Source organism: Perna viridis, chromosome 6, assembly GCF_037379345.1.
Source record: "Perna viridis isolate PV_CMFRI_1.1 ecotype Kerala chromosome 6, ASM3737934v1, whole genome shotgun sequence".
Taxonomy (NCBI): domain Eukaryota; kingdom Metazoa; phylum Mollusca; class Bivalvia; order Mytilida; family Mytilidae; genus Perna; species Perna viridis.
This window is the reverse complement of record NC_142450.1, coordinates 44,049,182-44,071,507: the sequence shown is the minus strand read 5'-3', so window position 1 is coordinate 44,071,507 and position 22,326 is coordinate 44,049,182. Positions and strand designations below refer to the sequence as shown.

Sequence of the window (22,326 nt, the reverse complement as noted above, 5' to 3'; positions counted from 1 at the left end):
CCACATATATTTTTTTGCCAAAGCAAATCCACGTCTCTGTGCGCGTGTATCGGGGCCAATGTCGATAATCTATCTTGAACCATAGTTGAAGGGAGATACCTTTTTAATCGTAAAGCGCTTCAAGGACATTCGGTGGTTACTGGCTACTGGCATGGTTATAGAAGAATACATATTATCACCAGGACACAGATCTTTGTAAGTGACTGAGTAGACATAAGTGAAGCTGGTTTCTGTTATTTACGACCAGATCCGACCAGCATCTTTTCCACCTTTTAATATCCGACTTGAAAAGCTCTTTGTTCTCTGTGAGGTCATATATCTTTATGTTTTGCAGAGTTTATCTACAGACTTTTGAAGGGAGTAGTATAAGTTTCTGTCCTTGAAAACGCTCGAAATTATCTATCAAATGCCCTCAATTACCAATAAAGTAATCAAGAAAGCCAGTATAATACAAGTCTCGTTTCCAGTACTGACTCGGAGCATCAGCTTGGTGGTTAGCCCTGTTGGCCTGGCCTCCCACTCATCCATGGCATGGGCGTTCTTTTTTTTTTTTTTGGTTTTGTTTTTGTTTTTGTTTTTGTTTTTTTTTTGGTTCTTTTTAGAGAAAATGATGTGCAAGCAAATGATTTTTGCATACAAGGGAGCTATACTATAAAAATTGAAGTCGTTGATAAGAACCAAAATATCTTAATAATACAGGAAGGCGTCAAACTTTTCTACCAAATGTTGTTTGAAATGTGAAAGTGTAGTGTATAGGGTAGAAAAATCAAAAGTTTGAACAGATTTGAAAGATCCCACATGTGCATGTAATTTACCAAGCACTTCAAGCGAGTTTTAATCACTCCAGAAATACCAGTAGTTAAAGCCACTATTTTCAAAAGCTTTGTTAAAAAAATATAATTAGATTTGTCATGGTATCGAGCCCACTAGTAAGTAAAACAAAAACTATTTGTTGTAGAGCAGTGACTTTAAGAGGAAATAAATCTATATTTATACGGCGTTTTGTGAAGTTTGAAAATCATGTACATATCCCGGTTGAAGGAACTTTCATGCTTCTATGCCCAGCTTGTACAGAGGAAGGGGCGAGTTTTCACTGCGGAAAATTTTGTCAGTTGGAACGTAGGTCAATTTTAATATAAAATTTACGTCAATTAACAATATTATGTGCAACTTCATCAGAAGAAACAAAAACAATGTCTGCAAAGTTCATTCAATTTGTGTTTTATACGGGAGTCACAGCTTCTTGTGTTTTGTTAGGAGTTATATATTCTTTAAATGTCAACTATTTCGTAACTGGTTTGAAGAAAAAACATGCCTTCATATTAATTACATTGTCATATAATATGACAAATTATATCAAACTCGACCAGGTACCAGACCCTGTATTACAGGTATGAACCTGAACTTGACGAGATACCAAACCCTGTAATACATGCATGAACCTGAATTTGAGGTGATACCAGACCCCGTAATACAGGTTGAACCTTAACTTGAGGAGATACCAGACCCTGTAATCAAGTAAGAACCTGAACTTGACGAGATACCAGACCCTGTATTACAGGTACGAACCTGAACTTGACGAGATACCAGACCCTGTAATACACGCGTGAACCTGAATTTGAGGTGATACCAGACCCCATAATACAGGTTGAACCTTAACTTGACGAGATACCAGACCACACAATTCAGGTATGAGCCATAACTTTAGGAGATAACAGACCATATAATACAGGTATTGACCTTAAATATAGGAGATATCTATGAACCTTACCGTGAGAAGATACTATAGACCATATAATACAGATATGAATAATCCTGATGGTCCATACTTCCTGTTTTTAGTGAATTCTGTGTTGCTCATTTACTTTCGTTTCTTAGTGTTATTCTGTTATGTTCTTTGTTGTGTGCGTTTGTTTTCCCTGTTTAGTCTTTGATTTATCTTAGGAATATAATCTCTTGAAATCTTGGTTCTATTGTGACACTTACAATACTTACATATTACACAAAGTAGGTAACCCTAAAATTGATATAATAAGTTGGACACTAAATCTGCTTTTATCATTGGTGAAGCAGGTAAAAAACCCTCATTCATTGAAATGAGTGAATTATTTATGCTGGATATTTTGTAATTCTTTTATTCATTGATACATACATTCACCAGTATGCTACGATGAAAAACAAACATTGTGAGTTTGTTTTTCATCATGGCATATTATACAATACATTATCTGTTAAATGTCACAAAAGTTCTGATTTAAAGAACATCAAACATAAATTACTCATTTAAAATTAAACAAAACATTCTAAAATGCTTGAATAGGTCTACATGCTCATAATGAATCCATCCAATAGACATTACATTTAGTTCAAAGATAGTAGTCATACACATTCTGAACAATAAATACACATTTTGTTCCTCTCAACTCAATTGTACTGAAGTAAAATTGTTTTTGAATGAGAAATGGGCCTTCGTTGAATACCACATTTTAAAATTTTTTTTTGGGGGGGGGGGGAATTTTAGCAAGAAATTAACAATCTGGAGATTAAATGGCTATCAGTATCAATCCTGTTTGTTGTTTTCATCTTAAAATATGAATTCAGCATGTATATACATAGTATCTGAACATTCTATCAATACCTGTGAAAATGAGGTGCTTTTCTATGAAGGAAAAGAAAAACAACTACAGATATATGTAATAGCTAAAAATGAGAAACATCTCTATACATGGGTTATAGGTTTAAGATGAATTTCAGAGGAAAATGGAAACAAAATGTCAGCAAAGAGTATAAAAATTAACTTTTAGTGTTTGTGAGCTAAAAACACAATTGTAAGATAAAGGTAGATTTTATTTTTTTCAAATAGGTTTTATTGTTTGAGTGGTAAATTGTTCATCAGTAAAAAAGAAATTATTGTTTTAAAATTCCTCAGGAAATATAAACCTGTATATTATTTGTTTTCCAAAACTCAGCTGAGTCAATTTATTTGGAAAGAAGTTTGAAATTAAATTACTTTACATTTTAAAAGGTAATTTTCAAAGTTTCATTGTAAATTCCCGGGATAAGTTACATACCATTGCAAAGCTTGAAAAATAAGGGTTTCAAAATCATTATGCTAATGGTACAATGATTGTAGAAATTCTTCACAAAATTTACTTACTGGTAAAAAGATAATACTGAAAATCCACATTTTACCTTTTCTGCTAACTGACAGCATGGAGGTAAATTACTCACACATGTAAACAATATTTATACATTTTTGAAGTAAATAACAAACATGATTCTAACGTTCACATTCTCAGCCTTATTTTGACTACTTTTGATCAGAATACACAAAATACAATGCATTAGATATATGTTCAGTGTTTTTGGTACTAGACAGGAAGGTGGCCATTTGACTTGCAAGTGGTGAGACCCAAGATGAAGGAGTTATCACCCTAATAATAATTCTTTACAGTAATAATCTACGAAGTAAATCAGTTAATGTTTACATACTGAACCTCCAACGACCATCTTGCTGTAAGGTTCTTTCTAAGAGACACATAAAATTGCCAATATTTTCATTGTTTTCATGAATTTTGAAAGGAAACCTTCTGGAATGGTATCATACAAACATGTACATACTTCTCAATGTATTTTTTTCTATTTGCCCAAAATATATGAACATATGTTTTTTGGATTACAATCTTTTAAGTGATTTGGTACCCCCCTCTCCCACAGAAAATAAATCCACACACAAAGCAAATGCATATTTTATGCCAAAATAGAGTTCATTTTTTGGCTTAAAAATCTATTTCCTTTGCTTGTGTATTTTTTCATTAAAAAATTACTAGATCAGTATGTGCATGAAAATTAACATTTTTCCTAAACAATTTTTTGATGAAACTAAGAAATGCATTATGGAGTAAGACCATTTTTCTTCTCAAGGGGGACCTGGAATTTTATATTGACTTAAAAATTTTTTTTTCACACAAGCACAAGAATAATTGATTTTTTTCAGCAGCAGCCAGAGTAAAAAAAATTCTATTTGAAAATCTACATTATAAGTAATGGGGGATTTTTTCTGTCCATGGCCAAGCTTTTTGGCTAAAATTTGAATTAAATTAATTTTTTTCACAATACAAAAATGAAGTTGCATGCTTACAACATATACCCCATTTATATGAAGCTACACACCAAATTTGATATCAATCCATCCATTGGGAGCCAAGGTAATTGCATTGAAAATTTGGATGGATGGAATAATGGACAGACAAGGTGATTCTAATATACCATCCACTCATTGGGTCAGGGTATAATAATTTGATTCAACATAACTGAAAAACAAATATTTTAACCATGAACAGGGTGAAAATGATCATTAGGATCTGAAGAATCTTCCAAGCCCCTTCAATATCAAATGGATGTTCCTTTAGTAGAAAAAAAGTACAAGATGCGTTCCACAAAATTACTGTACATCTACTGCAAACAATGCTTACTTAGTTTAAGTGATTGCATAGTATATTTAATACATGTACTCAACAAGTTTGGTGATTGTATTTCATGTGACTTTTTAGAGAAGACAACATGTAGCATGTGTAATTACAAATATCACATGAGAAAGGATTGTATCCTTCATGAATATGACGAATGTGATATATTAGCATGTGCTTATAATAATATCTTTTCCCACATTCAGTGCACTCAAATTTTTTCTGAAAATGTATGATTTTCTGATGCCTTGAAAGGTTTCGCTTTGTAACAGTTTTACCACAGATATTGCAGTCCACAAGACTCTTTAAGTCAGTTAAGTGGTGCCCATTTTTATGACAAGATAGTTTAAATTTTGATATGAACTGCAAACCACACTTATCACATATGTATATTTCATCACCATGTTTTTGTTTCATGTGCATATACATTCTACTTTTAGTAAATAATTTTCCACAAATCTTACATTTTTCCACTTCACGAGGTAAAAAGTTTTCTTCTTTTAGCTTGAATGTAGAAGGACCAGTGTTAATATAATGTACTTCAGATAAGTGATGCTTAAGTATTTTCTGGTAAACAAACTTCTTGCTACAAATATGGCATTGGTATAGCTGTCTACCCTCTCCATGAGCTTGAATTTGGTGTTTCTTCAAAGAATGAACGTCAATAGATATTCCACATTTTTCACAAACAGTTCTTCTTCTGATTTTTATACCTTTATTCAGTACTTTTTTTTTGTATAGCACTTTACCTTCTCCATGCATTCTAAGTAAGTGTTTCTTCAATGAATTAACATGAAGAGATAATCCACATTTCTCACAGACAGTTCTCCTTTGACTTTTTATACCTTTACTTCTTACTTTTTTTGGGCATAGCGCTTTATCTTCTCCATGGATTTTTAGTAAGTGTTTCTTCAATGACTTAACATAAAGAGATAATCCACATTTCTCACAGACAGTTCTCCTTTGACTTTTCATAATATGATGTACTGTAGCTCTATGTTTCTTAAGCTCCCTCAAGGTGTTAAACTTCTCCTCACAGATATCACATTTATTTTCATTCTTTCTCTTTTTCATTTCAAAAGTCACTTCTGATTTTGCTCTTTGCTGTGGTGTCTTCTTAACTATTAAATCCAGTTGTGCTGTTCCTTCCTGATTTTTTGTCGTTACTTGTTCCTTGTTTACTTTCTCCTTAATGCCAAAAGCATGTACATCTCGTTTATGCCTATCATGCAAATTAGTTCTGTGGAAAATCTCTCCACAAATAGTGCACACACACCCTAAACATTTTTCATATGAAAAACAATAAGGACAATGGTTGTCTGAGCATCTGTACGGAAAGCTGTTCTCTTTGCAGAAATGTTTTGTACACAAACACTCGTTACATTTTCTACTCAGTTGACTCTGATCCTCTCTGGACAACTTTTTTCTTGTGATATACTTGGTCTCCTTCTCTCTGTAACAAGTGTGTAGATCTGTAAAATACAGTTCCTCACAGTATCTACAACATTTCATCCTATCAAAATGGTTGATAAAATTGTGCAGGTTTTTATTACTATTTTTAAAGACTTCACTACATATACCACACTGAAAGCTATCATCTAACTTCACCAGAATATTATCCAACTCTGTTATCCTTTGTTTCTTGTTTACTTGCTCCTTCACCCCAAGATGTTTATCTCTCATATGTCCAGTGCATAGTTCAGTTCTATGGAAAATCTCTCCACAAATAGTGCACACACACCCTGAACAGTTTTCATATGAAAAACAAAAAGGACAATTGTTGTCTGGGCATCTGTACGGAAAGCGGTTCTCTTTGCATAAATGTTTTGTACACAAACACTCGTTACATTTTCTACTCAGTTGACTCCGATCCTCTCTGGACAACTTTTTTCTCTCGATATACTTGACCTCTTTCTCTCTCTGACAAGTATGTAGATCTGTAAAATACAGTTCCTCACAGTATCTACAACATTTCATCCTATCAAAATGGTTGGTAAAATTATGAATGTTTTGATTACTATTTTTGAAGACTTCATTACATATACCACACTGAAAGCTATCATCTAACTTCACCAATCTGGGAATACTATCCAACTTAGTTCTCCTTTGTTTCTTGTTTACTTGCTCCTTTACCCCAAGAAGATGTTTATTTCTCGTATGTCCAGTGCATAGTTCAGTTCTGTGGAAAATCTCTCCGCAAATAGTGCACACACATCCTAAACAGTTTTCATATGAAAAACAATAAGGACAATTGTCATCTGGGCATCTGTACGGAAAGCTGTTCTCTTTGCAGAAATGTTTTATACACAAACACTCGTTGCATTTTCTACTCAGTTGACTCTGATCCTCTCTGGACAACATTTTTCTCTCGATATACTTGACCTCTTTCTCTCTCTGACAAGTATGTAGATCTGTAAAATACAGTTCCTCACAGTATCTACAACATTTCATCCTATCAAAATGGTTGGTAAAATTATGAATGTTTTGATTACTATTTTTGAAGACTTCATTACATATACCACAGTTAAAGTAATCATCTAACATCACTAAGCTATAGATATCATCCCTCCTGACTTTTTTCCCACCTTTAACTGGTCTCCCCCTTTTAGCTTCCAATTCTACTGCATTTATCTTTTGTTTCAGCTTCAATCTTTTCCTTTGCCTAACTGAAGGTATACATATGTGACGGTCATACTCATCAAAACTACCGTATGACCGATGGCATACTACACAATCCTGTGTGGCAGTATGGTTGGCTATCATATGACAATTAAGTTTATATCCACTATCAAACACCTCATGACAGCCTTGGCAAGGAAATTGCATAGAACGAACAGTTTTTACACGACATTCATGATTTCTGTAAAGAGTTGAGTCACCTCTGCATTGAACAACAGTTGTACACTGTTTACATTCTAACACCCACAACGATGAAGAGAAATTGAATATTCTGAAGTCTTTAATGGGTTTATCTAAATTAAGTGGAGAGCGTATGTAAATGACAGCTGACTCACTATAACAAGCATGTGACTGAAGAGAACGTACAAAGTTCTCATCGGGGAACTGGTAGAGGCATAATGCACATTGCCAACCAGATGTCATGTAAATGTTAAATAGAGTCATAGATTTTGGCATTCTACTCACAATTATAACTCTTTTGTATGGAGAAATCAAAATACCATTATCTCTTCCACAATTCTTCATTAAGACACATGTCTCATAAGAACAGGCAGTAACATCTTCCAACTTCATCCTTTCATACTTTTCTTTCTTTCTTCCAAAAATTGCATTTGCAATTCTATCAAAGGAGGATCCATCGTTATCTTTGTGACAAGTGATGATTTCAGATTCTTTTGGCATATGGGAGATTTTCATATGACACAGAAGACCACATGAAAACCAAAATGACTTGTGACAAAATCTACACTTGAGTTTCCCTGATGGTAACAGTGGTACAATATTTCCATAGGTATCAAAATGCCATATAATACGTTTACCTGAAAAAAATACACTGCAATTTTAATAAACAAGATCCATATAATACATTTGCCTGAAAAAAGAAATACACGGCAGTTTTAATAAAGAAGATGAACTAATTCAAAAAACAAATAATTATAGTTTGAACAACATCATGTGGCCCATAGATGCATGGGTGTATCATTGTAACTTTCCAATATTTCATTTTTTGATGAATTAGGAACTAAAAATACTATGCAAAAGTTCACAAAGCAAATACCCCAACTTTACGTGGAGTTTGATCATGTTTGATAATTATTTTATATATGTGAATAATCGATTGTTCCCTGTGTTATAAATTTTGATAAATCATATGTGAAATAAACTATATATATTCACTCCTGTACATTTTTCTGCCAAAACATCACAACACATAAATTTTACATGACAATGATTTGGAATATCAATATGTTGATCGCAAGATTTTTATTAATTTGAAAATCTACATAACAAATAGGATAATTATTTGGTTATCATGGATTATAAAATAATAATAACTCATGCCAAGAACAATTGTAGATTTTCTGTAGTTTAAGTACTGAACTAGTTCTGCGCACTTGTTAAATCTTGGAATTCTTAGGTACTCGTGATCAAATTTTGTTTATGCACTCTTCCAAACAATGATCCTTTTATTTATTTACAGGGCAAAACTTGATACAACAACAGATCAATTCCATGATTTCTCACTGCAATTATCAATAGTGAACTAATTTTCTTAATAAATAATGATAATGAAATAGCAATTGGAACTACTAAGCCATTTCATCTCCAAAAAATAACCTCAGATGTAGAAAGAAGAAATTTTTCTTGAACTATTTGCCACAATAATGTTGATATGCAGATCAAAATAGCTTAATCCACCCGAAAGTGCTAAATTTTTTTTCATTACATATCAGTAGAAATAAGGACATTAACTCTTTCAAGAAGTTTGTGGCAAAAAGAGGAGCTAAGAAAACAAGAAATCTGTGATACCACCGCTTTCAATCACAATATCAGGAACATAAATAAAGTCAGTTAAACAGGAAGTTCTTTTCAATTTTTTCTGAAAATGGCTCCCACTATATGGCATACCTACAGAAAGAATGTGTTAGAATTTCAAGCCACTGTGATGAGTAGTTGCTGAAAAAAAGTGGGAGCAAACTTAAAAAATGTAGCCAAATAATAAACAAAGTCTTCGATAAACAGGAAGTTGTTGTTGAATTTTTCTGAAGATGGATCCCACCATAAAAAGAATGTGTTAAAATTTCAAGCTGCTGTGATGAGTAGTTGCTCAAAAAAGTGAGGAAAATTTTCATTAAAATAAAAAAAATAAATAAAGTCCTCAATAAACAGGAAATTGCTGTTGAAATTTTTTTCTTTAAATATATCCCACCATATGGCATACCTTCAGGAAGAATGTGTTAAAATTTCATGCCGCTGTGATAAGTGGTTGCTGAGAAAAATGCAACAAAAATTTCAACTTTCAAAATATGTCAAAAATAAACCAATACGTGGGTAAACAGGAAAGGGTTGTCAAGTTTATCTGAAAATGAATCCCACTATATGGAATTCCTATAGGAAAGTTAAAATTTCAAGCAGCTGTGATGAGCAGTTGCTGAGAAAACTGTGACAGAATAAAGTGTTATGAAAACACAGACACACAGACAAGGGTAAAACTGTATATCCCCTTATCCTCCTGAGCAAGGGTATAACTAGAGGCAATAAAGAGCCTCAATCCCTCAACTAGAAAATTGAAATCATTTAGTCATAACATTTGGAACAAAAAGGTCCATCAATTACAGAGGCCCTATATAAAAACAAGATCATTCGCAAAGCACAGCAAGATCATCATCTCTAAGAAGTTTCAAAACATTGGCATTTGAGGTTTCAGAGGAGTTGATCTTTAAAAAGTGAAAACACCAAAAAAGCAAAAAGAAACATTAAAAAAAGACAACAACTCTAACAAGGGTCAATATACTTTCATGAGAATACCTCCAAGGTCAGATCACATTGTGCTGAACACTTTAACCCAAATTGTAATTTATCTTAACCACATAGTATTAGACCCCTACCATCTATTTTAAGTAGTGGCAGCCATTAACATTTGTTAAACAGGAAGCAGATATACGATATCTGAAATCGGATTCCACCATATAGAACCCGTACCTGATCTTGGATTCCAAATATCAAGAGGCTGTGGTTGGTAGTTGTTGAGTTAAGTGTTTAGAAAAATAAAGATCACTGATCAAGTCATTGTCAAAGCTTCAAGAAAATTATTATTTTTGTGGCCCTTTTAGGCCTCTCGTTCTTTGATTGTTCAAGTCCCTACCCCTAAATTCAATCACAACTTTATTTTTGTGGAGTGACAGAATGTGGTAAAATCTAAGAGAGATCAGTTCACATTCACTCAAGTTATTGTCCAAACCTGAAGAAATTGCTCATTTCTGGCCCCTTTTTGGCCAGTCAATCCTAAACAGTTCATGTCTTAATACCCAACATTAATTTTAATCTTCCTTAGGTAGTATGGCACCTTGCGGTAAAATGTCAGAGATCCATTCACTTATAGTCAAGTTATTGTCCAGATATGAGGAAAATGTTTGTTCTTGGCCCCTCATTCCTAAACCATTCAAAGTCACAACCCTAAAAATCAACACAAGCTCTCCTTTTGTGGTATGACATCTTGTGGTATAATTTCAAAGAAATCCATTCATATTTACTTAAGTTATTGTCCAGACATCATGCAAATGCTTATTTCTGGCCCCTTTTTGGCTCTTAATTTCTGAATGGTTCAAGGCACAATCCCCAAAAATCATTCACATGCTTCCTTTTGTGGTATGACACATTGTGGTATAATTTCATTGTGATCTATACACTTATACTCAAGTTACTGAATGAATTGAGGTGTCTATGGTAGATAAAGAGGACAACATGATACCATCATACAACTCCAAATAACATGACACCATCACACAACTCCAAACAACATGATACAACTCTGAATTACATGATACAATCACACAACTCTGAATTACATGATACAATCATACAACTCTGAATAACATGACACCATCACACAACTCAAAACAACATGATACAACTCTGAATTACATGATACCATCACACAACTCTGAATTACATGATACCATCACACAACTCCAAATACCATGATACCATCACACAACTCAAAATAACATGATACCATCACACAACTTTGAATTACATGATACCATCACACAACTCTGAATTACATGATACCATCACACAACTCTGAATTACATGATACCATCACACAACTCCAAATAACATGATACCATTATACCACTCCAAATAACATGATACCATCATACAACTCCAAATAACATGATACCATCATACAATTCCAAATAACATGATACCATTACACAACTCCAAATACCATGATACCATCACACAACTCAAAATAACATGATACCATCACACAACTCCAAACAACATGATACAACTCTGAATTACATGATACCATCACACAACTCTGAATTACATGATACCATCACACAACTCCAAATACCATGATACCATCACACAACTCAAAATAACATGATACCATCACACAACTTTGAATTACATGATACCATCACACAACTCTGAATTACATGATACCATCACACAACTCCAAATACCATGATACCATCACACAACTCAAAATAACATGATACCATTACACAACTCTGAATTACATGATACCATCACACAACTCAAAATAACATGATACCATCATACAACTCCAAATAAATGTACACAAAAAATAGTCCTACACGAATTTGCATTTGTGTTAGTAATGTCACTGTGAAAAAATACACATCAAACCTGCAAAAGTGAACTCTTTTGTAACAGAGGATCATATTCTCTTTATGATAATAATGATAAGTCTATGAGTGGAATACTGTACTTTAAAAGCAGCTATTAGCAAACATGCATATACAAAAAAAAAAAAAAAATATATAAAATGCATATTTGAATATCAACTAAAAGTATTTTGATCAGTAATGTCCAAGATTTTGACTTCATTCCGATCTATCCTAAAGATTTATTTTAAGACTGACTATATCTTTTTTCTAGTTATAATACAGATACTGTGAAAGTACTTATATTTGTGGGTATCAATTTTTATGGTTTAGGGGAAAATCACAAGTTCATGGATTCTTGAATTCGTGGTATTGTTGATCCTGTCATACAATTTAAAGAAAATAATCCTTTTCATTGGGAACCAAATTTAGTGGTTTACCTTACCCACGAACTCATCAAAAATTGGAACCCCATGAACAATAGTACTTTCACAGTAACATTTTCTACAAGTTAACTGCTATGCATGACTTACTAAGTATTGATGTTACATCAGTTGTAGGAGTAAGGCTTTCCAGTTTTTTCTGCCTTTCAGATACATATTCTTGCCACTTCTCATCTAAAATTTAAATCCAACAAAGTTATATCCATGGGCAGCACTTGTCTATTCCCAAAGATGCAAGTTAGTAAATCAAAATATTTCCTGGTTATTTCTAAAATAATTTTTAGGTTTTTGTGTTTTCTACAATTATTCAAAGTTGAATGGCATGTTGATTGATCAAGAAAACTACTTAATTGGCCATCATTAATGAAATTTTCAAAATATAAGACTTCTTTGAGATACTTTTCTAACAACTGCAGAAGGTTTATAAAGTAATTATAGACACAAACATTCAGCTTAGGATTGTGATGTTTAACAATATAAGTCTCTGAATAAAAGAAAATTGGTCAAAGAATTTAACAATTTGAAATTAGACATAAGAAAAATAGAAATGTACAAAAAGTATATGAAAACATTTATTCTTTCTATAAGGTTAAGACAACTCCAGAATTCTTCCTCCAACAAGGTATTCGGATGATGCTTACATTTGAAAATAACCCCATTTATATATTATTTAACTAAAGAGAGCATAAAGTGTTGTACACAATACAAACATCAAACCAATATGAGACAAAAGGAATTTGTTTTTCGATCAGAATTGTGTCTGCCATTTGAATTACAGCCCATTCATACATTTGCTCCTCCCCAAATTACCAAACATTGATATATTAATGTAGATATTTTAATATTCATATACCAGAAAGCGGTCTGTATATACATCTAGGAAGTGATCCCACCCTCATCACATGTCTTCTTAGATATTAAGAAATTTATCGCTGCTGAGAATACAAGACATAGAAATCTCAGACACACAAGAGTAAAATTTTAAGTTCTCTAACCAGGATCTGCTGAGTTACAGAACATTGAATTCTTACCCGAGATTTCCTGGTCTTGTATTTTCTAGTGGAATCTGCTTCTTATTCACAATTTAAAATTAATTTTTTGATTAAGTACACCAATTAAGTACCCTCTGAATCCTGAAATTCCTTTGTATTTACATGAAGTCATAAAAGCTTTTATGGTGACGTCACAAATGCATAATACACTATAGTAACCACAGTTTCCATGTGTCATTTTTCATCCCTAGCCAAAAAAGTGAAACTAAACTGGATTGCTGACATAGTCATTGCTCAGAAACCAGGAAACGTCTGCTTTTTGTTCTCTTTACCTTTGAAATTAAGATCCTTAGGCTTTATACCAATCTCATAGTCATCCTATACTTTATGGTATCATATGGTACAATTTCATACAGATCAATATACTTTTACTAAAAACAGAAAAAAAATTTTGGGGCTTTTTCAAACATAACAAACAGATCTCAGTTGAAGTTTTCAGGTTTGGAACCTTGTGGCACAATGTCATAACAACCCATTCTCTTACATGCAGGGACACCAAATGTCTACAGACAACAATAAAAAATTGACAGTTCAATCCACATGACTATTGTACTTACCTGACTCCCAAATTACTCTATCAGTCTGCTTGAGAACATCTGTAAATTAAAAGGGTATTGCATTGGTATTTCCACTCTATATAGCATAGCATATATTTTTAATTAACAAACCTTCTTGAGATGTCTAACCTTCCTACAAAATCTATCAATATCTGTAGAGCATTAAGACTTTTGCTAAAACCTCCAAAAAATCAGTGTTCACCTATCAAGTGCAACAACTATGATCATTGGAAGGATGTCAAAATTAAGGAATACCAGCACTGTTTATTTGACAAGCTTCACCCTATCTCTATACCATTCACACAATTTACAAATAAAAGGTTTTGCATGTCCCAGCTTTATGGTATTGCAGAGGTTGAACTTTAACAGCTAGGGCAAGTATGGACACACCCATTTTTGACTGCAATAAAATATTTGACACTGGATAAAACATTGACCAGAATCAAATTGTTCCCTTTATTGACTTATTCATAGATGGTTCCAGTCACAACCTTAGAAATGAACCCCAGATTTTTTCATGGAATGGCACCTAGTGGTAAATTTTCAAAGAAATCAATTCACTTATAGTCAAGTTATTATCAAGACATTATGGAAATACTTGTTTCTGGCCCCTTTTAAACCCTTATTTCTAAACAGTTCAATTCACAACCCCAAAAATAAATCCAAGCTATTCTTTTGTCGTATGGAACCTTATGGTACAAATACAGCTGTACTCAAGTTACTGTTTCAGACACCAAAATGTTTACAGATACTAGACAAAGACAATGAGGACAGCAACAAATACAATTATAACACCTTATACTGTATGTGCCCTATAAAATCGACAGTGTATTTTTCTGAAACTTTTATATATATAAAAAAAAACCACTTATATAACCTTAGTAGTAGAGAAATTTCATCACATTTGCACAGGTGGTTTTGTTTAATATCTGTTTAAATGAGTATATTAAGATGTACTTGCAAAAAATTGTGGCCTCATCCATTTCCACATAGAAAGTAATACATTGTACATAATCTAGTTACTAAATGTGATGGAATATAGCAAAGAACTGTGTCATGATACATCTATCTTCTTTTGCTTGTTTTTACTGGAATAAACAATTCTTCAAAGTTTCATTGAAATTGCTAGGAGTGTTTTTATGTTCCCATTATCTGGACTAAGGATCTACTTAGTCCATATTTTCAGATCCCAGGATAACTAAAACAGGTACCATTTTATAAAGACATGATAATTTAAAACTAGAGGCTCAAGAGAGCCTGAATCACTCACCTGTTTAACCATTTGCTTATTTGAAAAACTTGAGGAATGAGACAGGCTAAGTTAAAATCAACTAAATTGTCAAATGCAGGAAATGCTTTTAATAGCATTTATATGACCTGAACCAGAATTTTGCTAAAGGCATCAATTTTTTAATTATTTTCAAAAACCTGTCTTCCAACCTTGTAAGTTCCTACACTTGCCAGAAATTTGCTAAAGGCAACGGTTTTTGAGTTATTTGCAAAAAATGCCTTCTGACTCCTATGTTCTATTTTAAGTAACAGCAGCCATCTTTTTTTTCAAATCAAAAATCCCAATGGTCATTTTGTGTGGGATACCCTAAGGAACATATATGCCAAATTTCACTGAATTCTGTGCAACAGATTTTGAGAAGAAGATTTTCAAAGTTGCACATGCGGAAAATGCAAAAAAAAAAAAGTTTCAGGGGCCTTAACTCCTACATCACTTGATGAATTGTTTTGAAAATTTCGGCATAAGTCCATCTCATGGCCCTGAACAATATTACCCAGCCAGAAATTTGCTAAAGGCAACACTTTTGAGTTATTTGCAAAAAAACTGCCTTCTGACCCCTATGTTCTATTTTTAGTAACAATGGCCATGTTTTTTCATGAATCAAAAATCCCAATGGTCATTTTTTGTGGGATACCCTAAGAAACATATATGCAAAATTTCATTGAATTCTGTGCTACAGATTTTGAAAAGAAGATTTTCAAAGTTGCACATGCGAAAAATGAAAAAAAGAATGTTTCAGGGGCCGTAACTCCTACATCAGTTGATGAATCATTTTGAAAATTTCAGCATAGGTCTGTCTCATAGTGCTGAACAATATTACTTCTGCCAAAAATTTGACTGAAACAGTTTTTTGCGTTATTTGCAAAAAAATGCCTTCTGACTCCTATGTTCTATTTTTAGTAACGGTGGCCATGTTCTTTCCATGGATCAAAAATCCCAACAATCATTTTGTGCAGAACACCCTAAAAAACAATCATGCCAAGTTCAAAACCTGTCAGTCTAGTAGTTTCAGAGGAGAAGATTTTTGAAAATTTGTCCATGACGACGGACGCCAATTGATGGCATAAGCTCACTTGGCCTTTGGCCAGGTGAGCTAAAATCACGGGCTTATAATTTACCCAGACCTTCAAAACTGACTACAAACTAACAAAGGTAATATACATACCAATTCTAGTCAGCAAGTCCTCTTCATGTATGTATTGATTATGAAGAGTCAACTCAGTCTCAGTATCAAAGCACATTCCACATTTCAAACATCTACAATCTTCTTTGTAGTGTGAAACATTCAATGTCAGATGTATTTTGTACTTATGAAGTGAATCAAACCTCAGTTGACATACTTTGCAGACAATTTCTTCTGGTACCTCCATAAAAGGAACTGGAATTATGAAATTTGAAGCAGTTTTATACCCACTATTTTCGCTAAACAAATAATGTAAACAAAAAAAATACTAAGTAATAGAGTGCAAAAACCCCTACCTCAAGGCAACACCCTCAAGCTTAGCTTCAGATTTTCTCCTATACTAATTAATAGTATATAAAAATTGGATGATTAAAGAAAAAAAGGCTCATTTACATATGCATTTTTGTTCTTAAATTTCTGTTACAGACGACCAGTTACAAGGACCTTTTTCTAAATGAGGTATCTATTCGGTTTGCTTTATTGTGCATGTAGATGGTCTTTGTTTCTGTTTTCATGTTCAGGCCATGTACTTAATTTTAACAATATTTTGTGTAATTAATGTTGCGCAGTATATAAGCACACAACCTATTGCTACAACCAATCAAACACAAAATACTATTTTAATCCACATCAACTGAAGAACAAGGTCAAAACAGTCTATTTATAACAAAACTATAGTTTTTTTGTTTTTTTTTGTTTTTTTTTTTCAATTGACATTAACCATGTATTTTTTGCAACCTCAAGCTACAAAAAACCTTTATAGGCAAATTCTGGAATCACTCACCTTTCTGTCACAAATTACAGAAAAGCTGTATAGTGTCATAATAACTTAATTTTACCTGGCTTCTATAAACTTTTCAAAAGGAATATTGATAAACTTATTTTGACCCCTGCCTTTACCCCCATCGACTCAAATGCAAAGAAAAGTAGTCTGTTAAATTTGATTAGTGTAGCACAGTGTGACAGCTTGTGTATCTTTGACTAACCACACATCCTACTCACACTGTAACTATATACAAGATGTATTGTGACATAAATGAAATACTGTGATAGTACTGTTTTTTATAGGGTACAAATTTTTTGTTGTTTTCAAGGGTGGGCCAAACCACGAAATTTGATTCCCAATGAAAAGGATTCCCTTTCATGCATTTATTGAAACCTAAAACCATGATTTCAAGAATCCACTAATTTGTGTGTCTTCCCTAATCCCTGAAAATTGGTACCCACGGATAAAAGTACTCTCACAGTATGTTAGAAACCAAACTAGAGAAACAGAAAAATTGTTTACAGGCAGTTGATTACTATATCTCTCTATACATTGAGAGATATAGTAATCAATGTACTATACAATAAAGTCAATATCTCACCACTTATTGTACTTTGGTTTAAGACTTTCTCTACTTGTTTTGAAACTGTTGGACGCAGTCTAGACATCATATAATATGGATGATACTCTGTAAGATGTGTAGGAATACAATACATTTTCTGTGCCATTGTTCTCAGTGTTGTCTCAGAAGCCTGTAGTTGAGTTATATCCAATTCTACTGTGGAACTATTGTAATTAACCAATACAAAAAGATGCTTGTACTTTTCCATTGTTTCTGAGATTTGTTTTCTTTTAATGTTAAATAAAGGCAGCTGTAACCTTGTATTGTCATTAAAGAATTTGAAATAATTTTTAGTTTCTTTTACATGTTTTGACTTGTCTATTGTAATAGATGATATTTGGTCAATTAAATTTTCACTAAATGACTGGTTATCACTGTCACTGGCTTCTTTTGATTGGTCATCAACAGCTTGATGGTCTAAACTTGAATGGCTATCTATATTGCCTCTAGTGCTTGAGTAAGAATCTTGGTTTATCACAATGTCAACTAGTTTTATACCTTCTGAGAAAATCATATCTTCATCTTTGGGTTGTAACAATGCCACCAACTGTGTTGATTTGACATCAGGCATTATTGGAATAATCCTTGACAATTCAATCTCAGTCACTTTAGATGACGTTATCTCTGCATCTTTGGAAGACATGACACCCAAAGACAGAGATTTTGATTGCTCTTGAGTGAGCATACTAGATTTAGTTTCTTTGGTCACTTGTTTAGTGTTGCTTACTGTACACAATTCTCTTTCATTTCCTTCATTTCCACACTGAGCTATAGCTGCCATATCATGATACTGATCACATTCATTTTGCAACTGCTCACTTATATCATGTGACTGTTCACTTATATCATGTGACTGGTCATTGATATCACTTGACTGATCATTTCTATCATTTATCTGAACAGCTTCATTTTTATTTTCATCACCAGACTGTTCACTTTTTGACTTTTCATTTAAAACAGTGAGATGTTGAGTAACAATTAACCTCCTTTCTGACTGGACCTGTTTTGAAGTGTTCTCTTTTTCCATGTTGTTTCTGTCTTTTTGTGAAGATAATTTTACATCATCAGATTTACAATGACCAATCGACTGAGGTGAGGTTTCTTCAGATTCATTGTATAACAACTTCTCTAAGACAGCATGACAATCCCCTGCAGATGGGTTATCATTTCTTTTGAATTCTTCTGCAATATACTTAGATATTTCCTGTCCTCCTTTGTCTTCGTCAGATAATTTTCTTTTTTTGCTTCCATTTCTCCCTACTTCTCCCTTGTCTACAATGCCTTCTTCTGAACATACGTTTCTTTTTAATGTACTAGTTAATATTCCTAGTTTGCAAGGGGTTTCTGTATGTTCTGCTTCAGAGACAGCATCCTTTTTATCAGATAATTTTGAAAACAGGCTATAATTCACTTTAGTTGACAAAGAATTAATTGGCTTGTTCTTAGTTTTGTCTGAATGGGAAACAATGAATGCTCGGTCTGACATGATAGTATTTCCATTTGTACTAGCAACCATGTAAGCATGGTCAAACTTAGTCACATTTTTTATTGTTTTGGCGACAATGTTAGTTTGATTTGACAATGTCAAATTGCTGTATGAACTGACAACAGCTGATCTGATCACATCTTTGCTTTTACTGGCAAAACTGAACATTTGATCTGACATAGTCATAGCTTGATTTGTATTGGCAACAAAGTTATCTGTCATTGTCACAGCCTGATTGGTACTGGCAACAGTGTTCAATTCATTCAACATTGTAACAGCCTGATTTGTACTGACAGCAGCATTGGTTTGATCTGACATAGTCACAGTTGGTTTTGTATTGGCAACAGTATTAGTTTGATCTGACATAGTCACAGTACAATTTTTACTGGCAGCAGCATTGGTTTGATCTGACATAGTCACAGTTGGATTTGTACTGGCAACAGTATTAGTTTGATCTGACATAGTCACAGTACAATTTTTACTGGCAGCAGCATTGGTTTGATCTGACATAGTCACAGTTGGTTTTGTACTGGCAACAGTATTAGTTTGATCTGACATAGTCATAGTATGACTTGTACTGGCAGCAGCATTAGTTTGATCTGATATAGTCACAGTACAATTTTTACTGGCAGCAGCATTGGTTTGATCTGACATAGTCACAGTATGATTTGTACTGGCAACAGCATTAGTTTGATCTCCCATAGTCACAGTATAATTTTTACTGGCAGCAGCATTAGTTTGATCTGACATTGTCACACTATGAGTTGTAATGGCAACACCATTAGTTTGATCCGACATAGTCACAGTTAGATTCGTACTGGCAGCAGCCTTAGTTTCATCTGACATAGTCACAGTTAGATTTGTACAGGCAGCAACCTTAGTTTCATCTGACATAGTCACAGTTGAATTCGTACTGGCAGCAGCCTCAGTTTCATCTGACATAGTCACAGTTAGATTCGTACTGGCAGCAGCCTCAGTTTCATCTGACATAGTCACAGTTAGATTCGTACTGGCAGCAGCCTCAGTTTCATCTGACATAGTCACAGTTAGATTTGTACTGGCAGCAGCCTCAGTTTGATCTGAAATAGTCACAGTATGACTTGTACTGGCAACAGCCTTCGTTTGATCTGAAATAGTCACAGTATGACTTGTACTGGCGACATCCCTAGTTTGATCGGACATAGTCACAGTATGACTTGTACTGTCAACAGCCTTAGTTTGATCTGACATAGTCACAGTATGATTTGTACTGGCAACAGCATTAGTTAAATCTGACATAGTCACAGTATGATTTGTACTGGCAACAGCATTAGTTTGATCTGACATAGTCACAGTATCATTTGTACTTGCAACAGCATTAGTTTGAACTGTTATAGTCACAGCCTGATTTGTACTGGCAACAATGGAAGTTTGACCATACAGAGTCCGATTCTGATTCATACTGGCAATAGTTTTAGATTGATGTGATTGAGTCACTTTCTTATCTGTACTGGCAACACTGGAAGTTTGACTTGACAAAGACACATTCTGATTTGTAATAGTAGCAGCATAATTCTGACCTAAATGAGTCACATTGCTGTTGACAGACTTGATTTTTCTTTTGCTTGTACTGGCAGCAGTGACTGTTTGATCTAACTGAGCCATACTTCTACTTGACTTGACAACATTGTAAGTTTGACCTGACATAGCCAATATCCTTTTTGAATTGCTTGCTTGTTCCGGCACAGTCAATTTTTTGGGGGTACTAGCTTCAGTGTAAATACAATCTGACACTTTTGAACTCTTATCAATAGAAGCTAAAGTGTAAGCTTGATTAACCTCAGACACATTCCTATTTCTTCTATTAAAAATATCAACAGTTCTTGACTTAGCCCTTTTACTTCCTGTATTTGAAACTACAGCATTTATATCTGACTTCATTGAATTTTCGTTGGTTACAGCAGCATTGTAAGGTTGAGTCACAGGCTTACTACTGAAGGGTACAGTTGCTGAACTAATACAATATGTTCCACTGGAAGATTCATTTTTAGCATCAGACAATGTTGTGGTAGATATGCTATCTATAGCTGTATCCCTACAACATACATTAAAAAAAACTAACTAGAAATACTTCCAGCAAGATCACAAAGACAATACCCCCTTCATATGAGTGAATATTAAATTAAAACCCTTAAATTTAATTATATCCCTTTGAAATCCTCTAACAGTTATCATATTCCTTCATGTATATCTACAACTGATGCCAAATTCACTATAATTCTCTGAATGTCTTAGGAGTTTTGCTTATTCTAGGTTTTAACATTTAAAAAATTTAATTTGGATAATCTCCCTTGGGAGTCCTCTGACAGTATTTGTATTCTTTTATGCATATCTTAACTATTTATTGCATAAATACAAGGGGATGGATGTGGCCCTATTACACCCCGTGGTTCCTTCATGACTTTCCTTCTAAACAAGAGATCAGTAATGTTAAGTAGCTTCACCTCACATATAACAATGAAAGGAAAATGATGAAATTTTAATTCACTCCAATAAATAAATGTTAAATAATGAAGTTTCCCAGTACTGACGTGTAAAATAAGTGATTTTTTTTTTTTTCAATCTCTGGCTTTGTTCTGTCTTTCAACTGATAATTATGTAAGTAATGACCATAACACTTCATCAAAGCTTAAAAGAACTGGAAACAAAGAGAAAAACAGGATGTATATGCAAAGTCTGTGGCTTCAGCTAGTCAATAATAACCAGTTGTGTGGTTATAACAAGGACTACTTTTTTTGTGACTATCAATTTTTCAGTTTGTCGAGTTAATTATTTATTATTAGATTTTATTTGATGATCTTGTTTTAAATGACAATAGAAATTTTTATTACCTAATTATAAGGTTTTATCTTGTTTATCAAATATACACATATTTTTCTCTATTTTCAAAATTCATTCAGGACAGGGCGATCTATTGCACTGTCGATGTACTATTGCATGGTGCAATAGTCTCCTTGAGGAGTCTATTGCACTGACCCCATAATGACCTTTATCTAACTAAGCCTTTTGATTGGTTGAACTTTTTTTAAGCACTTCATTGAATTGGAATTTACACACAAAAAACTTGTGTGTAAAAACGTAGATGTGACTCTCGTCTGC

General features: G+C 33.4%; 1 protein-coding gene across 5 annotated transcripts in view; it reads right to left on the bottom strand.

The window, feature by feature from the left end:
- Nucleotides 1–2,105: 2,105 nt before the first annotated feature.
- LOC148615171 (uncharacterized) overlaps nt 2,106–22,326 on the bottom strand; it is a 39,479-nt gene continuing 19,258 nt past the window's right edge. For all 5 annotated transcript variants that reach the window (XM_088589824.1, XM_088589826.1, XM_088589827.1 and 2 more), the window contains 5 exons: nt 17,682–21,262; nt 16,297–16,509; nt 13,841–13,879; nt 12,322–12,405; nt 2,106–7,966 (listed from right to left, as the gene is read on the bottom strand). In XM_088589824.1, coding sequence (XP_088445950.1) covers nt 4,515–7,966; nt 12,322–12,405; nt 13,841–13,879; nt 16,297–16,509; nt 17,682–21,262 — 7,369 coding nt within the window. In that variant the 3' untranslated portion in view covers nt 2,106–4,514. The remainder of the gene's footprint in view (nt 7,967–12,321; nt 12,406–13,840; nt 13,880–16,296; nt 16,510–17,681; nt 21,263–22,326) is intronic.